Below are 22,534 nucleotides of genomic sequence, written 5' to 3'. Positions count from 1 at the left end.
AGAAAGGAAGGAAAAAAAAGACCAGTCAATGATTAAATTCTCTCTGCCTTGAAAAGGCTCCAGCTTCCTGCTTTAATTTCTTTTGAATCATGTGGCATTTATTAATAACTAAACCCCAAATTTGCAACGACATGTTTTAGGCTCTGAAAGCAATCAATCCATCCAATTTATCTAACTACAGAACTCCTGAGTATGGTTTGAGCAGAGATTTGTGGTTCTTTTCATCCTCACTGAGGGCTCCTTTGGTTGTCTACAACCTCTTTTTTTCCACCATGAACTCTGTAATTTGGTCCTAATTCTGCCTCACAGTGCCCATCAACCATCAACTGGGTCCTAGGAGGCCAGGCCATATCCTATATCCTATATTTTCCAACCAAAGGGCTCCAGGGAAATTCTTAATCCCGCTCCCCTCCAACCCTCCCCCTCCCCCCCCCACACTAAATCTTTCGATGATCAGGAGAACACTGGCCTTCTGTCCACACCCCCAGGCCACAGGCAGCTATGGAACATGCCACTTCTCACCCCCTCTACCAGCACAATTTGTCTTGGACAGATGTCCAACAGAAGACCTACTGTGAGGACTCTGGACCTGCTCCTGGCTGAACCCAGAGAAGCCTCAACTTTCTGAGCAAAAAGAGCCCCCTCCCTTCCACTGCTGTCTGCCTGAACTCTCCTTGGAACCAGACTTCCAAGAGGAGGTTCCCGGGAGAAACTGCATTCTCCAGAGGACTGGAGATGCTGGAGATCACCAGCCAACTCCTCTGGCACCGGCACCGCTTACTCCAGCGCCCTCTGGCTGGGGGAGAAGGCAGGCCGGCAGATAAGGAAATAGTCCTCTGGCTAGACCCACAGACAAGTGCCGTCTCAGTGCATGTCTCTCTGTCCTGAGTCTCTTGGGATTCAGCCAGACCACTAACTAGCTAGTCACTGTTCCCAAACCTGCCACTTGAGAGCTCCCTCCTAGATCAATCTACCAGTTTAGGTTCTTTGGTCCATTTTCCTGCCCCTACCCTGGTAAACCTGTGATTTCACAATGACATCCTTCAACCCCATTGCCTAAGGATAGAACTAGAATTCCTTAACTGTGGTGTATGAAGCCCTGACTTGCTCACTCTGGCTTTCTTCCCCACAACATTCCTACTCCAGACCCTCATGGCAACCTACACCCCAACCCTTGGACCTTCATGCCGTTGAGTTTCCTATTCCTGCAAGAAGGATTGACCTATTCATCTCCATCCCTCTCTCTCTCCTGCTACCCCCAGCTAATGTCACCTCCTGCAGAAAGCTTTCTCTGAGCATCTCCACTCCCCAGCACAATTGGGGCCCTTCCTCTAGGTTCATGCAGGCATGCAATGCACACCTGCACCACTGCTCTTAACATATGGCCCACATTCAGGTATTCCACTCCCCTAAAGACTGTGGGTAGCCACCTGTGATAGACTGCAGCATAGGCCTTCATCACAGCAATCCTCATATGCGATTGTGGTATCCTTCATCTGTGTCCCACCTACGGGCTGGCATACGGAGTCTATTTTTCTCCGTCGTCGGCGTCTTCTTCTTCTTCTTCTCCTCCTCCTCCGCCTCCTCCTCCTCCTCTTCCTCCTCCTCCTCCTTTTCCTCCTCCTCCTCTCTCTTCTCCTTCTCCTTCTTTTAATAAAGCTAGCAGAGAAGCATAGAACAGATTCTCCCTCACAGCCCTCAGAAGGAACCTGTCAACACCTTGATGTTGGACTTCCAGCCTCCAGAACTGTGAGAAAATAAATGTCTATTGTTTAAACCACAAAGTTTCTGGCAGTCCTGGTGAACTAATGCTGAGGGAAGCACAGAGTCAAACACTGGCTCCACGTAAGGTACAGGAAGTCACCAGCTACTCCTGAGCATCCTAAGAGGGAAGGCCTTCTGGAATAGTCCTGCTCCCCCAGAATTATGTGTTGGTGTCCACTAAATATTTGTGTCTGTATGTGGTTTCAGTCATGATAAATGGCTTTTGTAGAAAAGGATGGTGGATAAGTCCACTGGAAACTCCTTTTTGCCATCATCTAATCTCAACCAGAGAGTAAGTTTCCAAAAGATTTTGAAATGACATGAAAGCATTAAAGTTACTTAACCCTCACATGACCATGTCTCTTCTTCCATGGGGATCTATACACCCACCACTATACCTATTGTTATTTCCAGAAGGGTAGGAGGAAAAAAAGAATCAGAAGGATAGTTAAAACTAAAGCAAAGAAGCAGACAGGAAGTGGGAGGGTTGTTCTTTTGTTTTGTTTTGTATTTTGTCTTTCTGAATAAATACCTCACCTGTAAAATAAGAGGTTTAGATTATACCTCCTTGTGCTTTAAAAGGAAATGATAATTAACATGTGTTCAGGGCTTCCCAAGTACCTGATACTGTCTTCTTACACAGTCCTTAAGTCAACTTTACAAGGTATTATTATTATCCCCATTTACAGAGAGATCAAGCAACTTGCCCAGGGTTACACAGCAATTCAGTGGTATCAGATTTGAACACAAGCAGGATGATTCAATGCCTGCAGTCCACAGCCTGTTTCATTTCTTATCAGGTTAAGCAGGCATCCCAGAGCATCCCGACACACAGAACACAAAAAAGGATGAGTAGCCCAAGACTTGGAAATGGTCCATGATTTGTGAGCATCTGGCACTGGGATCAATCCAAAATCAATGTTTAAACAACAGTTACCTTCACCCCCAAACTGTCTCGTCTGACTGCTGAGTTTGAATCAGGGCTACGAAGGATGTTACTCTGTGGTTGAAATCAAATTTTAAAAGTCACTCTGCCAGCATCAACAGCCCAATAAAAAAGGGAGGTGCATTTAAAAAATATATATAAGTTAGCATTTGGAGTGTAGGAAAGAGCTTGGTTGCATTTCTAGAGAGCAAACACCAGCAAAACTCAGTGACTTAGAAATTCTAAGAGATTTCTACAAAGTGTGCTTTCCTTACAAGAATGAAGTGGATGCTTCTGAAGAGCTGCCTCTGTTCTCTGCTTGGAGGAGCACTTGCTGCAAACTTCCCTGGAAGGTTTATCCAATGGAGTGAGCCTGTTGAAGGAAAAACAATAGGCCCTGGGCTTTTTTTTTTTTTTTTTTTTTTGAATAGTTAAAAGGGTAAAAAATAACCCCTCTCCCCATCCATCCTTAGAATTACACTTTCCAGCGAAGTCTAGTTCCCTTTCCTGGTAGATATAATCCTAATTAAAAATAAATTACATGCTGTATAGAACTTGCAATGGAAAAGATAATCCTATTACATATGAGAATATATCCTGATTTTCTTTCCCGCTAAACTGTGGGAGATATCAGATCAGGCTGAGCCCCCCATTGTCGCCGCTTTGAAAACTTTCCTAGAGCCCTAATCCGTCACGTGACGCCCGTGTCAATCTCGGGGTCTGCACGCGAGTTTCACAAAGCAGGCATTAGGCTCGGCAACAGAAACCCAGCTTTGCGGAGCCCGCAGCATTTGCATTCCGAGAAAACGCCGGCCATTGTGGGGCTGTTTGTTCTCAGGATTGCGAGACTGTTGCCGGCTAAGTTGCTAAAACCCAGAGAAAGGGGCTCCTTTGAGCCTGCTCGGGCCTTTGGTATGATAACAAGTCGATGTGAGTTGCTTTTGTGGGGCGGGAACGGCGCTGGGGGAGGGCGAGCTCCCCTGCCTTCCCCGCCCCCCCCCCCGCCCCCGGCCCCACCTCCACCGACATTTTGCTTCCCCCGGGAGTTGCTGTAGGCGCTGATGCGCTATTTTAAATCGTATTTCAATAATCTGGAGGCCGCAGGAGGCAGTGCCGGGAGCTCGTTCTGCTCGCGTGCCTTCACACCTCTACGGCCGGCTCGGAAGGCCGTGTTCGCCGCTCGCCTCCTGCGGCTACCCGCCGGGGGCTCTGCGCCCCACGCTTCCTGGCGCCGCCGCTGTCGGGGTCACTTCCGAGCGGCCGAGTCGCCAGCCCAGGATAAAATGCTTTGGACCTGCTACTAGCCGCCCACACCCCTCCTACCGCCTCCTGTTTTATGCCTGTTCTGCCACTCCCTTCCCCCTGCCCCCAGCACGCCTTCCCGTATTTCAGTCTTGAGAATGAGCAAGATGACACGAAGCGCTTTGAGTAAAAATATTAGGTAGTTGGGATTCTCCAGCCAAGCAAAAATAAAACAAATTTAAACAGCGCGCGGCTGGGATCCTGTGGTCCGGCCCAGAACTGAGAGGCTCGAGACCGCAGGGGGCGCAGGCGTGGGGTCCAGTTCTCAGTCACTTGTGACCGTGCTCTAGGCAGTTGTCTACTCACGGAAACAGCTGAAAACATCCTTTTTCTGCTATTCTGCCCCACTGCCCTCACCCTTGTCCTCCCTCAACCCCTCCCTGGGTTCTTGGCTTCGCAGCCGATGCATCGCGCGGACCTGACCTCTAGGGGTTACACTACTGACACTGGGAGGCCGCTGTCCGACTGCGGAGTTCTGAAAGTGTTCGAGTCTGGGCTGACCCTGGAAGGGGGGGGGGGGAGGGCGCGACCCTGGAAACACTAAAGGTCACTAGCAGGCCCCAGGCCGGAGTGGGAGTGCTGAGGAGCTCGGAAAGAAGACCGAAAGTTCTTTTGGCTGCGCATACCCACCGAGAAATACCTCTTGGGCAGGGGCAGAGAGAGAGCAAACTATTAATTGGCAGCTGCGAGGGGGAAAAAAGTGGAAGGGAAGGCTGGGGAATTGTACTCCTGCAGGGGGCGTCGCCCTTTCCTTGTCCCTTCCGGCTGCAGTTGCCTGGCATCAATGCTTTTAGCAATACCAGGACAGCAAGGTGAACGGGGTGGGGAAAGGAACCCAGAGGCACAACGGCTCTGAGGACGCCCCCAATCTCTTCTCAATCTCATAAGAGCTTTATTTATTGATCTCTGGGGCTGCGTGTGTGTGTGTGTGTGTGTGTGTGTGTGTGTGTGTGTGTTGTTTGTTTGTTTTATTTTTTGCTCTTTGGCAATTCCAGGGCTCCTACTTCATTCTCCTCCACCCTCATTGCACCCCCACCTACCTGCTTGCTCACCCTGCGGAGCGGGGGTGGGGTGGAGGAGAGCCCCTGAATGTCTTCTGAAAAGACCCCAGGACATAATCACTCATGTCTGAGGGAAAGGAAAACACAGATTGGACACTGACAGCAGGACTAAAATCTGGATTCAGAAGAATATTTACTAAATACAGTCTGCTTATCAAATCCATCGCCTTAAAAAATTTTTTTCTTGCAGTGCGTGGCTTTTGCTTTTATCTCTCCTCCTTCATACGTATTTGCATAACCTGTTCAATAAAGCTCTTCAATAAGAATTCGTCTTGCTCCTGCTTGGAGCTCCACCTCCCTGGGTCTTTGGATTGTGGGGGTGAGGGAAATACCTGTGAGGGGAGGGGGGCACCGCAAAGCCTGGCCAGTCCGGGGACCCACCCAGCCCAGAGTTTGGCAATACCAAAGCTCCACACGTTTGTAGGCAGATGGTTAAGTTCCCCCAGGTTAGTGCCAGGTTTCAACGTCATGCTGTGATTTTGTTCTTCTGGAACGGGATGAGTGCTGCTTCTCTGAGCAGCCCTATTAGAACAGAAAGAAAATCCTCTAAATAGGCGGAACAAGGCATCAGGAGGGAAAGTTCTCTAAATGCACTTTAATATGAGCCGGGTATTGTGTGGAATTCAGCGCCCATCACCGTTTAGCCGGAGAGTTATGGCAGTGATTGGGGATGAATAGAGGAACATAATGGATACATGTGGCGTTTGCTCATTATATTCAAGTTAGCCCAACTCCGCAGTGGAAACTGTTCAACTTTCTCTCCCCTTAGCTTGTCACAGTGAAATAATACAGACATTGGGGCCTCCAATGGGATCGCCTGCCACGCCATTCTATTTCCACTGCTAACGAGGGCTTCATAAGCCTTTGATACAGTCTGATCTTTGAAACCTTTCCAAATCTCCTCAAGCTTATGCTAAATCCTATTTGGAACTTTTTTTTTCCTGGCCTGCTAGCGCCCAGGGCTTAAGAAAGCCATTTGGACAGTGACATGCATACTAACACATCGCAGAGCTCTTTTCTGAAAAGGAAGTGGCAGCCTTGATGGCCGTCGCTCACACGAGTAAAACACAATTACGTACACAAATTTGAATAAAATCAATTCTCTCTTATCCTTAGGACTCCTAAATCGAGAGACTGTATCTGAGAGCTTTGGAAAGCTGGGAGAGAAAGCTAGTAAAATCTTATTGGGTTAAGCAAGTCAGTGGAGAAAAAGGAACGAGGTTTAGGAAATCCTCTAAGATGCAAAATGCAGAGTGGGTGGGGGGTCCCTCACCACTACCCCGAAATCCAAGGTTGTTTTCAGTTCAAACAGCCGGCCCTGGACAGGCACAATTAACAAAACCATCCACCCCCTTTAACTCCCGGCGACCTGTGCCAACTCCTCTGTATTCAGGGCGCTGACAGGAAAGGAAAAAAGGCGAAAGGAGTTAAACAAAGAAAAGATTCCCTAATTTTCCTTTCTTGTTTTCCCCTCTAAGCCTTTCCACATTAAAGGGATTGTCAGAGGCTGGCGTAGGAGCGGCGCGAGCGTGAAGCTGCCATTGGCTGCCCGGCTCTGGTTATTTGCATATCGGCTGTTATAAAAGCGGAGGCGGCGCGCAGCGGCGCAGCTCCAGCAGCTATAGAAAGGAAGGGAGAGGTGTGTAGTGTGGACCGGACTGAGCGTCCTCAGAGCCCGCCGGAACCTCGAGCTGCAGCCCACAGATCTCCCGCACTGGGCTCGCAAAGAGCGTGCTCGGAGGAGCCTGGGACTCACGCCCGGACCTGCACCTGCAAACCAGAGAGGAATTGCTCCCTCAGCTTTTTGGAATAGCACTTGGGGCTAGCGGCATGAGTCCGGAGAGGCGCGGGGGCAGCCCCTGCCTTTTCCCTTTACAGCTCTTCATCCTCTGTTGGGTGCTTTCAGTGGCCCAGAGCAAGACAGTGCGATACAGCACCTTCGAGGAGGACGCTCCTGGCACGGTCATCGGGACCCTAGCTGAGGACCTGCATATGAAAGTATCTGGAGACACAAGCTTCCGCCTGATGAAGCAGTTCAACAGCTCGCTGCTCCGAGTGCGCGAGGGCGACGGGCAGCTGACCGTCGGGGACGCGGGCCTGGACCGCGAGCGGCTGTGCGGCCAGGCACCACAGTGCGTGCTGGCCTTCGACGTGGTCAGCTTCTCCCAGGAGCAGTTCCGGCTGATACACGTGGAGGTGGAGGTGAGGGACATCAACGATCACGCGCCGCGCTTTCCCCGGGCCCAGATCCCCGTGGAGGTGTCCGAGGGCGCGGCTGTGGGCACGCGCATCCCGCTGGAGGTGCCTGTGGACGAGGATGTGGGAGCCAACGGGCTGCAGAGCGTGCGCCTGGCCGAGCCTCACAGCCCCTTCCGCGTGGAGCTGCAGACGCGCGCGGACGGCGCCCAGTGCGCGGACCTGGTGCTGCTGCAGGAGCTGGACCGCGAGAGCCAGGCCGCCTACAGCCTGGAGCTAGTGGCCCAGGACGGCGGCCGCCCGCCGCGCTCCGCCACTGCCGCCCTCAGCGTGCGAGTGCTGGACGCCAACGACCACAGCCCGGCCTTCCCGCAGGGCGCCGTGGCCGAGGTGGAGCTGGCGGAGGACGCGCCCGTGGGCTCCCTGCTGCTGGACCTGGACGCAGCCGACCCCGACGAGGGCCCCAACGGCGACGTGGTGTTTGCCTTCGGTGCCCGCACCCCGCCCGAGGCGCGCCGCCTCTTCCGCCTGGACCCGCGCTCGGGCCGCCTCACCCTGGCAGGACCCGTGGACTACGAGCGCCAGGACACCTATGAGCTAGACGTGCGGGCCCAGGACCGCGGTCCCGGGCCTCGGGCCTCCACCTGCAAAGTCATCGTGCGCATCCGCGACGTCAATGACAACGCTCCGGACATCACCATCACCCCGCTGGCTGCCCCGGGCGCGCCTGCCGCCTCCCCCTTCGCCGCCGCCGCCGCCGCTCTCGGGGGTGCGGACGCGACCTCGCCGACCGGACCAGGAGCGCCGGAGGCCGGCGCCATCTCGCTGGTGCCAGAGGGGGCGGCGCGTGAGAGCCTGGTGGCGCTGGTCAGCACCTCGGACAGAGACTCGGGCGCCAATGGGCAGGTGCGCTGCGCCCTCTACGGGCACGAGCATTTCCGGCTGCAGCCGGCCTACGCGGGCAGCTACCTGGTGGTGACCGCGGCGTCCCTGGACCGCGAGCGCATCGCTGAGTACAACCTGACGCTGGTGGCCGAGGACAGAGGCGCGCCCCCTCTACGCACCGTGCGGCCCTACACGGTGCGCGTGAGCGACGAGAATGACAACGCGCCACTTTTCTCACGACCAGTCTATGAGGTGTCCGTACGTGAGAACAACCCGCCCGGGGCCTACTTGGCCACGGTAGCCGCCCGGGATCCGGACCTGGGCCGCAACGGCCAGGTCACCTACCGACTGCTGGAGGCCGAAGTAGGCCGTGCTGGAGGCTCGGTGTCCACCTATGTGTCGGTAGACCCGGCTACCGGGGCCATCTACGCGCTGCGAAGTTTTGACTATGAGACCCTACGCCAGCTCGACGTGCGCATCCAGGCGAGCGACGGTGGCTCCCCTCAGCTCTCCAGCAGTGCCCTGGTGCAAGTGAGAGTACTGGACCAGAACGACCACGCACCCGTCCTGGTGCACCCGGCGCCGGCCAACGGGACCCTGGAAGTGGCGGTCCCCGGGCGCACGGCAAGGGACACGGCGGTGGCGCGTGTACAGGCCCGGGACGCAGACGATGGTGCCAACGGGGAGCTGGCATTCGAGCTGCAGCAGCAGGAGCCGCGAGAAGCCTTCGCCATCGGCCGCCGCACGGGGGAGATAGTGCTCACAGACGACCTCTCGCAGGAGCCCCCCGGCCGCGTCTTCCGGGCTCTGCTGGTCATATCCGACGGCGGCCGCCCCCCGCTCTCCACCACTGCCACTGTCAGCTTCGTGGTGACAGCAGGTGACGGACGCGGGCTGGTGGCGCCCGCCAGTGCAGGGAGCCCGGAGCGCTCTCGCCCGCCTGGCTCGCGGCTCGCGGCGTCGGGGCCGGCGCTACAATGGGACACGCCGCTAATCGTCATCATCGTGTTGGCGGGAAGCTGCACGCTGCTGCTGGCCGCCATCATCGCCATCGCCACCACCTGCAACCGCCGCAAGAAGGAGGTGCGCAAAGGGGGGGCCCGCCGGGAAGAGCGGCCCGGGGCGGCGGGCGGCGGAGCCTCGGCTCCCGGCTCCCCGGAGGAGGCTGCCCGGGGAGCCGGGCCCAGGCCCAACATGTTCGACGTGCTCACCTTCCCTGGCAGCGGCAAAGCGCCCTTTGGCAGCCCCGCGGCCGACCCGCCCCCGCCCGCGGTCGCTGCGGCCGAAGTGCCGGGCTCGGAGGGCGGCAGCGCCACCGGGGAAAGCTCCTGTCACTTCGAGGGGCAGCAGCGGCTCCGCGGCGCGCACGCCGAGGTGAGGCCTTCCTTCGGCTGGGCGCCCCCCTCCGTGCTCCGCGGACAGGCTGGGGGAAGGGATGGAGGGTTCTGGGTGTGCTTGCGCCGGAGAGGTCTAACCTGTCACACTTGTTTTTTTGTTTGTTTGTTTGTTTCTTGTCCAATCCTCACCGCTCCCTCCCTCCATCCCACCCCCGCCCCGCTACTCCCATTCCCTGCTGCAGCCTTACGGTGCCTCTCCCGGCTTCGGAAAGGAGCCGGCGCCCCCTGTGGCGGTCTGGAAAGGACACTCTTTCAATACCATCTCCGGCCGAGAAGCTGAGAAGTTCAGCGGCAAAGACAGCGGCAAAGGGGACAGTGATTTCAACGACAGCGATTCCGACATCAGCGGGGACGCTCTGAAAAAGGATCTCATCAACCACATGCAGAGTGGTGAGGACTCTTCTTTCCTGCCAAGTTCAACGTTCCTTCTCTCCCGGCCCCTTTCTGCCCTCCTCTCACTCTCCGTTCCCCCAGCCCTCCTCCTCCTTCCCCACTTTTTTCAGTCCTCGGGGTTTGGGATCCCAGCCTTCCTCAGAGAGAAGAATTTCAAAATGCCTCGTCGAGGCAGCTCCACCACTTAAATAAAGAACACAATCCCATCCGGTTAGGCGGAGGCAGGGGTGACGCTAGCTACCTGAGGAGGGGAATTCTGCTTATCAGGTTTTTAATTTGCTTCCAGCCAAAAAAGCTGAACCAACTTCGTGTTAAGGTGGCTTCATAGGAAGCAGTATTTCTTTCAAATCTTGAATCGTCGCGTTCGCCCCCATACTCTTCTTTTCAGCCGCCCTGACCCCGTCTGACATTCTGAAGAGGGAGGCGTAGCTGTATGCAATCTCAGTAACAATCATCACCCTCTCTCCCTTTCTCTTTTCTGTTAGGACTGTGGGCGTGCACCGCTGAGTGTAAGATCCTGGGCCACTCTGACCGCTGCTGGAGCCCGTCATGCGGAGGGCCCAACACACATCCCCCGCCTCACCCACCGGCCCAGATGTCTACCTTCTGTAAGAGCACGTCCCTGCCTCGTGATCCTCTGCGCAGGGACAATTACTACCAGGCCCAGCTGCCCAAGACAGTGGGGCTGCAGAGCGTCTATGAGAAAGTGCTACACAGGGACTATGACAGGACAGTCACTCTGCTCTCCCCTCCCCGCCCGGGGAGGCTCCCAGACTTGCAGGAGATTGGGGTACCCCTCTATCAGTCCCCCCCTGGCAGGTACCTGTCCCCAAAGAAGGAAGCCAATGAAAATGTGTAATCCCGTGCTGCATGTCTTCACAACATATACAGGTCACTCCGAGAAGCCCCTAAATTATTGACAGGTTTCAGTGTTGTATATATAAATATGCAAGATGTGCCTTAAAATGAAGTTGTTGGAAGCTATTTCCAATCACATTGGTACTGTTTGGTATTTGCAAACAAAAATGTAGTTAATGTAATTTTTATGAAATGTGTGCAGTATTTAATTTTTCTTATCATGCTATTGACTTTAATTTCACTTGCGGCTTGCCATTTTCTTAGTGTTTTTAACCTGTACATTGTGTAATGTAATGTTTGTATATAATGAAATTTTGTTATATTTTTATATAATAAAAGCTAAAGTGGAAGTTATTGCCAAAGGAACTGTCTGTAAGACAAAAAAAAAATGGGAATTACTTAATGGAAATTTACCTTTCACCTGAAACAACCTAGTGTTTGAGAATTTTTGCCTTGCCAAGTATACCTTGTATATCTTGAGTCTGTGGTAGATTTCAAGTTCAATGTTACTTAATTACATTTGGTTTTCTGTAAACCGTGTCACTTATAAGCACAGTAATAAAGGATTTGTCATGTGTTTGAAGAATCTGCTAATTGCTTTTCATGAAGTTGCCTACAGTTAGACATTCACAAATAATCTAAGAGCCAGAATTAAACCTTCTTTCAAGTGCTAATTATTTGGGCATTATTAATATTCACAGCAATATTAAATTTCCAAGTATTGGAAAGTCTCATCTGAGTATTAAAAATACTTTATTTTGTAAATCATGCGCAACTCCATTTACATCAGGCACTCTATAAAATCCTTTTCCTCATTTATTCACTCAACAGATATTTATGGTGCATCTACAAAAAGTGGAGAAAGCTGTTTGGGCTGTTCATTCACTAATTAAACATCTGTTGAGTTTTTACTAACTGCAGTAAGTCCTCTAAGAGCTGGAGTTCGAGGTTAAGAAGACCTAATCTCAAGGAGCCCTTAGCATATAGGATGTTAATAGCAAAAAGACACTCAAATGTATGGGTGAAATGACATGGTACTTGGGATTTGCTTTAAAATATTCTAGAAGGAAACATGGGGCTACATGAAACAAGACTGATAAAATATGGATCATTGCCACTGCTAGCATGGGTACATGTGGAGATGGAGGAGGGTAATGATACTGATCTATTTGTGTGTTTGCATGTACTTGATGTTTGTTATGGAAGGTTTTTAAAAAGCCACTCTAAAAGACCTATGTCTATTTCTTATATTTAATGCATTCATTTCATTGGAAATTAAAATGATAACAATAAGCGCTAGCATTTACTGAACAAGCTTTAAAATGAGCAGAGCTCCTTACAAAGCATCGGCATGAATTATCTCATTTAATCCTCAAACTACCCCCCATGAGATGGGAACTATCATTATCTCCATTTACAGATAAGGAAACTGGGGCACACTAAGGTTAGGTAAAATGCCCAAAGTCACACAGCTAATCAGTGCCCAGAATGAGATTCAAACCCAGATTATTCAAGGCAAGAAAATAAAATGAAGCAACAAGAGGTTTGTTGTTTTTTTTTTTTTAATCTTGAAAGAAACAAAGAGGTGGAAAAGTCCCAATGCATTGCCTTTACCGCCTGATTATTGTTTAGCTCTTTATATTTGTGAAGTGCCTGTGTTCCCTTATTACTAATTACAGAGTGTGAGGCACTGTAATGAATAGAGGAGCCCTCAAAGCTGCCTGTTGAAGTCATAATTGAAACCAGTGGTGGCTCCAAGCCGAACAGCAGGGTGGTCACACACAAGTGCTTCGCCACCCACGGCCTGCACAAAGTTCAGCGGTTTCTTCATGCAACTGAGCTGAGCATGTGCCTGACAAGTTCAGACTGCCCAGACATCACGTTCTAAAAGAAAGCATCAGATGTGGCTAGGTTACCAGACAGCTCCAGAGCCACGATGACCAGGCGCCAGCAGAGAGAGCCCTAGCTAGAACTCCCATTTCAACATCTACATCTTTATTCTTGAGCCAGTCCCATCAAATGCAGAGCCGAAGGACCAATAATCCCACACTGCCATCTAAAAACATCCGATCTCTGGGGTGCCTGGGTGCCTCAGTCGGTTAAGCGGCCGACTTCAGTTCAGGTCATGAGCTCACCCTTGGTGGGTTCAAGCCCTGACTCCGGTTCTGTGCTGACAACTCGGAGCCTGGAACCTGCTTCGGATTCTGTGCCTCCCTCTGTCTCTGCCCCTCCTCCACTCGTGGTCTGTCTGTCTCTCTCTCAAAAATGAAAGAAAGAAAGAAAGAAAGAAAGAAAGCAAGCATTCAATCTCTGAATGTGTTTGCCTGTTTTTATCCTTCCAAAGTAAAATACTGTCATTGTCATTATTTTATTTTGTACCACGAAAACTATTTCATTAATCCAAAAAATCAGTTGTCAAAACCGCTATGACTTCACCATCATATTTTTCCCTTAGAGAAATGACCATTAAGAGACCTTATTTTTGCTTAGAACTTAAAAAAAAAAAAATCAAACATACAATTCAGTCCATAAAATTGTTTGTTTAAACCAAAAAAAAAAAAAACCAAAACCCACCGGCCGGGGGGGGGGGAGTTGGAGGGGGGTTCTAAGGGCCAGCAGCAGGAGCTCTCAGAGAAATGGGAGTTAAGTGCAAGAGGCTTCATGCTTTTCTCTAGAAATGTTGACTTTTGTGTACATTTCTAAGAAAATATATTACTTATTAAATTAAATGAACAGCTCTAAATGCCGAATACTTAGGACAATGCCCAGCCCATGGTAATAATTGCTTCGTTCTATCTTGCCTTCCTTGAAAGCCAATCTCTATAGTAACTATCAGCCCAGTCCCACCACTAGGGAAGAGGACACAGACTCGGGCTGTCTGGCCTTGTTTCGCAATCAGTTTGCTTTCTTCACTTTTTCCTCTTTCAGTATGTCATTCAGAGCCTTGTGTATACTCAACACTCTACAAACAAGTGCAGCTAAAGTAAACATCACAGGCCAGCTCACAAACCTTAGAGATCTGTGATGGTATCACAAACACCTCTCTCGAGCTGGAGGCCAACAACCCTTAGGCACCTTGGCAGTGAGCACTGGGACATGGGAAAGTCCTTGGGGAAGTGGGAGAGTCACCTTGAAAGAGAAAGCTCAAGCCAGACTTTCCCAGTTTCATATTTTTATATCTGGCCCCATTGACTTGGATGTCCTACACTTCCTATAATAAAATATCCATCAAAGAAACCACTTCAGAAAATTAAAATGTAAGTGGTTTCAACATCTATTGAAAAATGCATTCTGAAATAGAGTGAAAACAGGATGCATATCTTCAATACAAATATATATGCACATGGAGAGAAAATATATATATAATCAGGATGAGTTCCATGCCATAATTAGCTAACTATCTGGCTTATCTCACTTGGCACACATAAGGTTTTATCCTCTAAAAATTCCATTTTAGAAAACAAGCATATTCACTTTAGTATTGAATTCAGTAACAACGGGATAATTGGAATGCTCTAAGTTTTAAAAGCAAACTGAAGCAAAGTAATACAATACTCGATGGAGCACTGTGCTTTGCAACAACTCAGAAGGGCTTTGAAAATGCTGTCTAGTTTTCAACAGCTATGCAATAACTCAAGAGAGTATTTATTATTCCCTTTCTTCAGAGGAAAATAATCTGCAATGGAATTCACCAACAAGTTCAAAGTCACCTAATGAGTGAACAGCAGGTAAAAAGAGACACCAGGCTGTTTTAAAAGGCATTAGTTAAAATGCCAGATTAAATGTGCCCTTTTACCAGGGGGAAAAAGTCTTCACTCATTATCCGAGTACAGGATTTGCTCCCACGAAACTTGTAAAAGAAATTTCAACATGTCAGAGTAAAATCCACATAGTTTAAGGTGAATCAGGGAAATTCCATTTTGCCTACCCACTGTGACACTTGGCTATATGATGGACACTTTGGACTCATTGTGTCCAAATGGAAATCACCCCCTTTCCTTACCACCATCATCCCCCAAACTACCTCTCTGGCAATTGTTCTAAACCCAATGAATGGGACCACAGTTTATAGACCAAACCCAAAATACACACCATTTTAAGACTCCACCCTATTTCTTTCTTCCACTCAATCAAGATCCGTTGGTTCTATTTTCTAAATATTTTTTTAAGTTTACTTTTTTATTTTGAGAGAGAGTGAGAGAGAAAGAGAGAGTGAGTGAGCAGAAAGGGGCAGAGAGAGGGGGAAAGAGAGAATCCCAAGCAGGCTCTACATGACCTGAGCTGAGATCAAGTGTGGGTGGCTTAACCGACTGAGCCACCCAGGCGCCCCTCTACATATCTTTTTAAGTGTTCCCTCACTCCACGAAGGAGATCTAATGCTCTGCCCAAGTTCCCACTCTGAAGTCCACCTCAGCTTCAGAGGCTGCTTCGGGTTGCATCTGTGATAGTCTCCATCATCACGTCTGTCTCTGCTGCTTGAGACTTGCTTGAGGCCCCAACACTGGTAGGGCCACACAAGTTTATTCAGCCTGTGCACAGAGCAGTCTGGAAGGACAGGGGATTTAAGACCTGCAGAGGCAAACTTCAGCCAATTAGGGATGAGTTTGGTGGACAAACACCCCAGCTTTCCTGTCTCTTGGAGGGGCAGTTTTGAGTTATGTTCTACACAGTTCTCCTTAGAATCCCAAGTGAATTTGAGCCCCAGTTGCCCACAGCAGCAAGGCACCCAGCAATACCCCCGCTCATTGGTGTTTCCCTACCTCACTTTCCTCAGTGCTTTCTAGGATCACTTCCCAAACAAATTTCTTGCACCCAAGTCCTTGCCTCAGTGCCTGCTTTTAGGGAGACTATCCAAATTAGGATGGCTGCACAAAAACAAGAATAAAGATACCATTTTTTACTGATTACTGTGCTCTACACACTGCACCAAGCACTTTACATGCAATCCTCACAGCTTTGCAAGGTAAGGCCTCATTAGACCATACATATGGGGAAAAGCAAGACTTGGAGAGGTAAAGTAACTTGCCGTAGGTCACACAGCTAATTGGGGGTGGGGGGGGGAGCTTGAGATTAAAATGGACATCTGTCTAATACAGAATAAGAAATACTTGGGGCTCCTGGGTGGCTCAGTTGGTTAAGCATCTGACTTCAGCTCAGGTCATGATCTCACAGGTTCATAAGTGAGTTGTAGTCCTACATTAGGCTGTCTGCTGTGGGCACAAACCTGCTTCAGATCCTCTGTCTCCCTCTCTCTCTGTACCTCCCCTACTTGCGCTCTCTCTCTCTCTCTCTCTCTCTTTCTCAAAAATAAAATAAACATTAAAAAAAGGTGGGGGGGGCGCCTGGGTGGCTCAGTCAGTTAAGCATCCAACTTCAGTTCAAGTCATGATCTCACGGTTCATGAGTTCGAACCCCACTAGGGGTTCTGTGCTGACAACTCAGAGCCTGGAGCCTGCTTGGGATTCTGTGTCTCCCTCCTTCTCTGCCCCTCCCCTACTTGTGCTCTGTCTCTCTGTCTCTTAAAAATAAACATTAAAAAATTGTTTTAAAAATACTGCCTTATTCAAACTCTTATGGTGTCTTTCCTGGGTTCCAGCACAACGCTACCTGCTCTGCCTGTCCCCTTCCACTCCAGCCTCCACACTGCCACCATAAAGACTTTTTCTAAACATCTGATCTCAGTCACTCTGCTGATAGATACCCACATGACTCCCACCACCTTTAGGAAGTGCTGTCAGTGGCATCCCAGACCCTTCATGCTCTTGCCACCACCCCCCCCCCCCCCCCCCGCCCTCCCTCCCCAGACTGGGTCCTGCTGCTGTCCCTTCCTCCCGCCAGCCCACCCGCTATGCACACCTGGAGCTTCAGCCACAAGGATCTACGTAGGTTTCACAAAGGGCCTTCATGCTGGCCCTTCAGCCAGGGCTAGCATTCTATTTCCTCTCCCTCTCCCCATCTTCCTCTCCTATGATCCTTTCTTCTTACCCTTCAAGACTGTTCAAGAATCACTTTACCTCCTCTCCCAGCCACCAGCCAGACCGGGCAGGGCACACCTCCTATGTGCTTCCTTAGCGCTTACCAAACTGAGGGTGATCACTGCTCCATATCTCTCTCTCCCCCGGCGGCCCATGAAATCAAGGACTGTGTATTTCATCTCTCTATCCCCAGCACCTGGCTGGTACATAATCAGGATTCAATAAAACCACTTGCTGAATGAAATGATTTACTGAGCCAAGCACAAAAGGTCATGGTTACACACCACAGCCAAGAGACTCTGCATCTACAAGTCAACATACCTCCCCACAAGGGGTCTATGCTAAATATGCCTCCAAATCAGACATGACCAACATATTCAGGATCTCATCCACCCCAGCAGGTCTAGTGATGGCAGGAGTTCCAGAAGACCACAGAATAGCATCAGCCCTGTCCACATAGAAGCCACCTTACCTATTGAAGATCAACCCTTCCCCCATCTTCAAGTCCCAATGCAGCAGCACCTCTTAGACCCAACTCAAGCCACTCACAGAAGTGTGTGGGCATCATTTTTCTGGAGATTTGATGTGATCTAGTCCATTTCAGAATTTCAGTATCTGAAGCAACATGGCCCCAATACAAATAATTGTCAAATCTATCTTTCATTCTAGGCAAACACAGCAAACCATGCAGTTGATGAAAGCATCTAGTTGTTTTCTATGTTAAATGTTGGCTATTAGTCTCTTCTCTTATTGAGACTTTGTCCATTTTGCTAATTTTTCTCCTATCAGTTCTAGGAGAGTAGCTGCTGAGGAGTGAAGATTTCCTTCTGATGAATGTCACTAGATCATTGGAGAAAGAACTGGGCTGTTGGCAGTAGTGGGTGAGTGGGTGGAAACGGAATCTCAATTTTATTCGGTGACTGACTTTCAGCCATCACTGAACCTCCTTGTGATTCATTCTACTTATCAGCCAAGAGCCCTTAATCACCAACCTCACTGCAGGTCTGAGAATGAACTAATGATGCTGAAATGCAGCAAGAATGCTAAGGGCTGTGTCTGCCATCCTCTCGTGCTGAAGAAATTCAGTGTCACCATTCTGTCTCTGGCATTCCTCCCAAAGCATGGTGGGGCATCTCCCAAACTATATCTACATACAAAACTAGTAAATGTCCCATTCTACAACATTATCTAGATTTTTTTTTCAGGTACCCATATGGACCTCTTAAGTATCTTCATAAATCTTTCAATTCCTTGCTTAACTTTGGGTGACTATTCCTGAGCAGCACAGCCTGAGATGGAGATTCTCCTAAAAATCACTTATTGAAAAAGTTCTCTCAGGAGAAAGGGAGGGAAGCCAGCACGAGAGGGCAGGAGAAAAAAGCTTTCCTGGGAAGGAAGCCATCATAAGTCTTCAGCAGCTCACAGCAGCCAGGAAGGAGTGCACGGGCTCCACAGGTACTTGTGGGTGGGGCACCAAGAGCATTGACTTTAGCAGCGCTTCCCAAATCAGAATCACCTAGAGGACTTGTTAAGACACAGAGTGCCAGGGGCGCCTGGGTGGCTCAGTCGGTTGAGCGTCCGACTTCAGCTCAGGTCACGATCTCGAGGTCCGTGAGTTTGAGCCCTGCGTCGGGCTCTGGGCTGATGGCTCAGAGCCTGGAGCCTGCTTCCGATTCTGTGTCTCCCTCTCTCTCTGCCCCTCCCCCGTTCATGCTCTGTCTCTCTCTGTCTCAAAAATAAATAAAACGTTAAAAAAATTTAAAAAAAAAAAGACACAGAGCTTCTGATACAATAGGTTTGGGGTGAGGTCCTATAATGTGCATTTCTAACAGGTTGCCTGGTGATGCTGCTGCTGCTGGTCCAAGGACCACTCTTTGAGAAACACTGCACTATGGAGATTATGCAGTGTCTCCAGAATGTTTAATTGTATGCTTGTCACAGACACCAGAACAAACAGAAAACCCCCAAGTAGAGACAAGGTGAAGTGGCAAGTGCGAAGCTTGGAGCTAAAAAGGCAGGACCCTGCCCCATCTACCAAGACATCATCTACACTATGTGCCTTGCCTCTATCCTCTCCTCCCCTCACCTTTCCGCTCCCACAGCACACAGGTGAGAGGTGTTGGGAGAGGTTAAAGGGGGCCTGGAAAAGTCTATTGATGTCCACTCCATGCTGCTCACAAATGATGAGGTTCCTGCTGGAGTGCTGTGCACAGCTCTGAGTGGTAGAACTTGTCAGGGAACTGGGGCATGTCTGAAGGGGAAGGAGTGGGGGTTGAGGATACTCAGTGCAGTAACGTTTCATGGGGGAGATTTGGTAAACAATCTATAACAATGCATTATACTCAAAACTAGGATGGGTTACCTCAAGAGGTGGTGATTCCCTGTCACTGGAAACTTTCAAGCAAAGGTAAGACAATGAGCTGATGGAATAAGGGGTGAGGAGTTCTGATTTGGGGGTCAAATAAGGTAGCCTTTGCGTTTCCTCCCAAGCTTATTAGTTACTAGTTTATGCAAATTCCTGTTATGGCCTTTCTTCTTCTCTCCAGGTATTCTCAGTGTCCTGTCCTGCTCTACCTGATTCTCAAATGGTAGAAAGCTTAGCACTCTAGCTTTTATTCCATTCATCTTGTAAGAGCCCCTAAATTCCTTCCAGTTTTCTAAGAAAAGCCAGAATAATTCCTGTTTTCCTGGTTGGGTACTTAGCTGATCTGAAAGACCAGGTCTATAATTTTCTCCTTTTATGGCATAAAACCCAACTCTTGTCCCTGCGAAATTGTCTTTGATTTGTTGTAAGGTATTTCTCAAGACACTTTTTAAAATATACTGCTCACAATGACAGCCCTCTGTCACTGATCATGATAAGTGGCCCCATCTTACAGAAAGGGAAACCGAGCAAGATTATCAGAAGCAGGTGTCCTCCCTCTCCCTTCCTTCGTCCTGCCACCTCAACCCTCTCTTCGGTGCTTATTAAATGGAGATATTTATTCAACCTAAGTCCCAAGCTTATGTTCATTTTCAATCATTTAAGAATTGAGTCACTGGGGTTGTGTTTTGGCCAGCCTCCTGCATTCACTCATCCCAGACCCATGCGCTAGAATACAAAGGGGCTGTGATTCATTTCTGCTCTTCAGCTTCACTAATCAGAGAAGCCCATGGCTCTTGCCATGCGCTGAGTGATATAACGGAAATCTCTAGTCTGAGGGCATGAGATTCAGATGCAGCTTTAAAAAAAAAAATGTCAGGCAATCTGATTTACTGTAGCTGTGGAGATGTGGGAAGAAAAAAGAGCAAGAGTGGGTTGTTTGTGTTCTCTCTTACTCCTGACTAGGACACAGACAACTACCAATTTGCTTGACCAAGTCATCCATGTGGGCTCACATAACTCCAGCCAGACAAGGACGAATGGACAGGCCCGAGCAGTGCACAGACAGCCAGTTTATAGGAAACATCATCAAAATTCCCACGAAATGCAATGATCCACAACTAGTTTCCAGAACGCCTCTGAAAAAGAGAACTGCATCTGGTTGGCATCTTGAGATGGGGAGGGGGGGAGATCAGCTGCTGACCAGCCTTCCAAGGAAGGTCATTAATTGTCAGTTAATGTTGTTGTTTTTTTCTTTGCTGAATGGGGCGGGCGCGTCTGGAGCAAGTTGAACCACTGGGAGGAAGAGAGGGTGATTATCCTCTGCCTTTTCTCACAGCCGTTTTTCAAAACAAATGTTCAATGAATATTTAAAGGATAGAGGCTTAGGGGACCTAAATCTTGTTTGTGATGTTTTATTTCTTTTATTTAAATAGATCTGCAATGAACATGACAAAACATTAACATTTGTCAATTTCCATTGGTTAGAAAGATGAGTCCTTGTTTTGGTTGTTGTTGGGTTTTTTAACCGCAACAAAAGAGTATGGCTTTGAAAGATCACTTCATTTCTTAGCTTGCCCAGGGCTTCCACAGGTCTTTATCCCACAATATTACTACTGTGCCACCATCCCCCCACCCTCATTTCTTATCCCTAACTGAGCGCTGCTTTGGGCAGGATAAATATCAACATGTGAGTGGTGAACATAATCACAGCCTAAAGACATGAGCATATAGGTTCCCGGGTCAGAGAGAAGCATATGAGTGTCTGGGATACATGGATAATGTCTCTGGCCAGCCCACCTCTCCTCCAGGGAGTACCTTAGAGTCAGCGACACTGTCCAGCCAGTTACGTAGAGGAGTGAGAACAACAACCCTTACAGAGCAGGGTTTATGCTACGTCAGACTTGGGACTAGGCCAGGATCTGGGGGAGTTCCAAGACACCTCTGACAGCAGAGGATGAGCCATCTCCCCGACTCTATATGCAGGCACCTCTTTATAAATATCAGCTTTATGACATTCACAGCCAGACTAGCGTGGCCAAGCTCCTGGCACTAGACATGGTCTCTGTTTATTTTGAAGGACCTTATCTTTCAAGCACCAAACATCTAAGGAAGACATAGAAAAGGAGAATTCAGATTGTGGCCTTCTGGTAGACCAGATTCGGGACTGGCTCTCAATCTACTAGGTCTGGACATAAAGGATTCCGGATGAGCTTGAGGTGACTCTTAAGAGGTAAAGAGTTAAAGTCGTGGTTCTCAAAGTATAGTCATTGAACCTCTAGGGGTCCCCTAGAATCTTTTGGAAAAAGCACAAGGGAATATCTATTTTCATAATAACACTAAGATGTTATTTGCCTTTTTCACTGTGTTGACATTTGCTCTGATGATGCACTGGTGGATGAAAGTACTGGTTGCCTTAGCATGAATCAGACAGGGGCACCAAACTACTAATCATTGTATTCCTTATACTTGCAGGAAAAAAACATCCTCAAGAATGACCTTGATGAAACAGTAATAATTATTACTTATATGAAATCTCAACCATTGAGTGTGTCTTTTTAATACTCTATGTGACAAAATGGGAAGTACACATAGAATACCTTTGCTACAAACAGAAGTACAACAGGTGTCTCAAGGAAAAGCACTAGTATGACTAAGTTGCAAGCTGAAATTGCTGCTTTTTTTGTGGCACCTGAAAAAATGACTGGCAGACAACTATGGTTATTCAGACTTGAGTATTTGGCGGACCTCTTGAAAGTGAATAAAGTGAGTCTGTCACTCTGAGAGAAGCAGTGACAGTGCTCGTTCAATGGTAAAATTTAAATCCTCAAGGTAAAATTAGAATTTTGGAAAACCTGTAAGTTGACAGTCATCCAATGCTCAAAGACTTTTTAAGTGAGATTGGTCGGTACATTAACAAATATGAATGTTACAAAATTTAGATGATCTTCCTAACTCAGTGAATCACTATTTTCCAAATGATCGATGCGTGACGTTAAAAAGTCATGTAAGGGTAAATGATTTACTCAAAGTGCAAGATAAACCAATGGATTTTAATGTAACAAAGGATGAAACATTCACTGATATGGTTTCAGATTCTACATTGCAACTAGGCTTTAAGAAACTACTACATGTAGAGTTTTTGTACAGTATCAAAGAGGACCATAATTATAAGAAAAGGCTAGGAAAATCCCCTTTTCTTCTCCAACTACACATCTGTGTAATGCCAGATTTTCTTCATATACAACCAAAACAACATATTGCAACAGTTTGGATACAATAATGATTTGGAAATTCCAATTCTCTTCTATTAAGCCAGACATTAAAGAAATTTGCAAAAATGTAAAATAATGCCTCTTTCTCAGAAATTGTTTTGCAAATATAGTTATTTTTCATAGTTGTCATTTTGTTAATAT

At 48.6% G+C, this 22,534-nt stretch overlaps 1 protein-coding gene and 1 long non-coding RNA gene across 3 annotated transcripts; one reads left to right on the top strand and one right to left on the bottom strand.

Moving 5' to 3' along the window:
• Positions 1-5,161: 5,161 nt before the first annotated feature.
• Positions 5,162-7,097, bottom strand: LOC121013034 (uncharacterized). The gene is made up of 2 exons (XR_005782469.1): positions 6,990-7,097; positions 5,162-5,574 (listed from the first exon to the last, which is right to left on the bottom strand). It is a non-coding gene; the product is annotated as an uncharacterized LOC121013034 (long non-coding RNA).
• Positions 6,653-11,367, top strand: PCDH8 (protocadherin 8). 2 transcript variants are annotated; one of them, XM_040448594.1, is made up of 3 exons: positions 6,653-9,216; positions 9,713-9,920; positions 10,409-11,367. In XM_040448594.1, exons 1-3 carry the CDS (start codon positions 6,883-6,885, stop codon positions 10,780-10,782), a joined length of 2,916 nt encoding a protein of 971 aa, XP_040304528.1. In that variant the 5' UTR covers positions 6,653-6,882; the 3' UTR covers positions 10,783-11,367. The 2 variants fall into 2 exon arrangements, with proteins under 2 accessions (XP_040304528.1, XP_040304527.1); XM_040448593.1 differs by having other exon boundaries at positions 6,653-9,507.
• The last annotated feature ends 11,167 nt before the right edge of the window (positions 11,368-22,534 follow it).

The sequence above is a fragment of the Herpailurus yagouaroundi genome, unplaced genomic scaffold (genome assembly GCF_014898765.1).
Source record: "Herpailurus yagouaroundi ecotype Mexico unplaced genomic scaffold, PumYag 197, whole genome shotgun sequence".
In the NCBI taxonomy this organism is placed as follows: domain Eukaryota; kingdom Metazoa; phylum Chordata; class Mammalia; order Carnivora; family Felidae; genus Herpailurus; species Herpailurus yagouaroundi.
Note: the sequence above shows the minus strand (reverse complement) of the source record. Positions and strands in the feature narration are given on the sequence as shown.

Coding starts and splice junctions, on each gene's coding strand:
- PCDH8 (XM_040448593.1), top strand. CDS start 6,883: ATGAGTCCGGAGAGGCGCGGGGGCAGCCCCTGCCTTTTCCCTTTACAG. Junction 9,508..9,712: donor TCCGCGGCGCGCACGCCGAG/GTGAGGCCTTCC, acceptor TCCCTGCTGCAG/CCTTACGGTGCCTCTCCCGG. Junction 9,921..10,408: donor CATCAACCACATGCAGAGTG/GTGAGGACTCTT, acceptor CTTTTCTGTTAG/GACTGTGGGCGTGCACCGCT.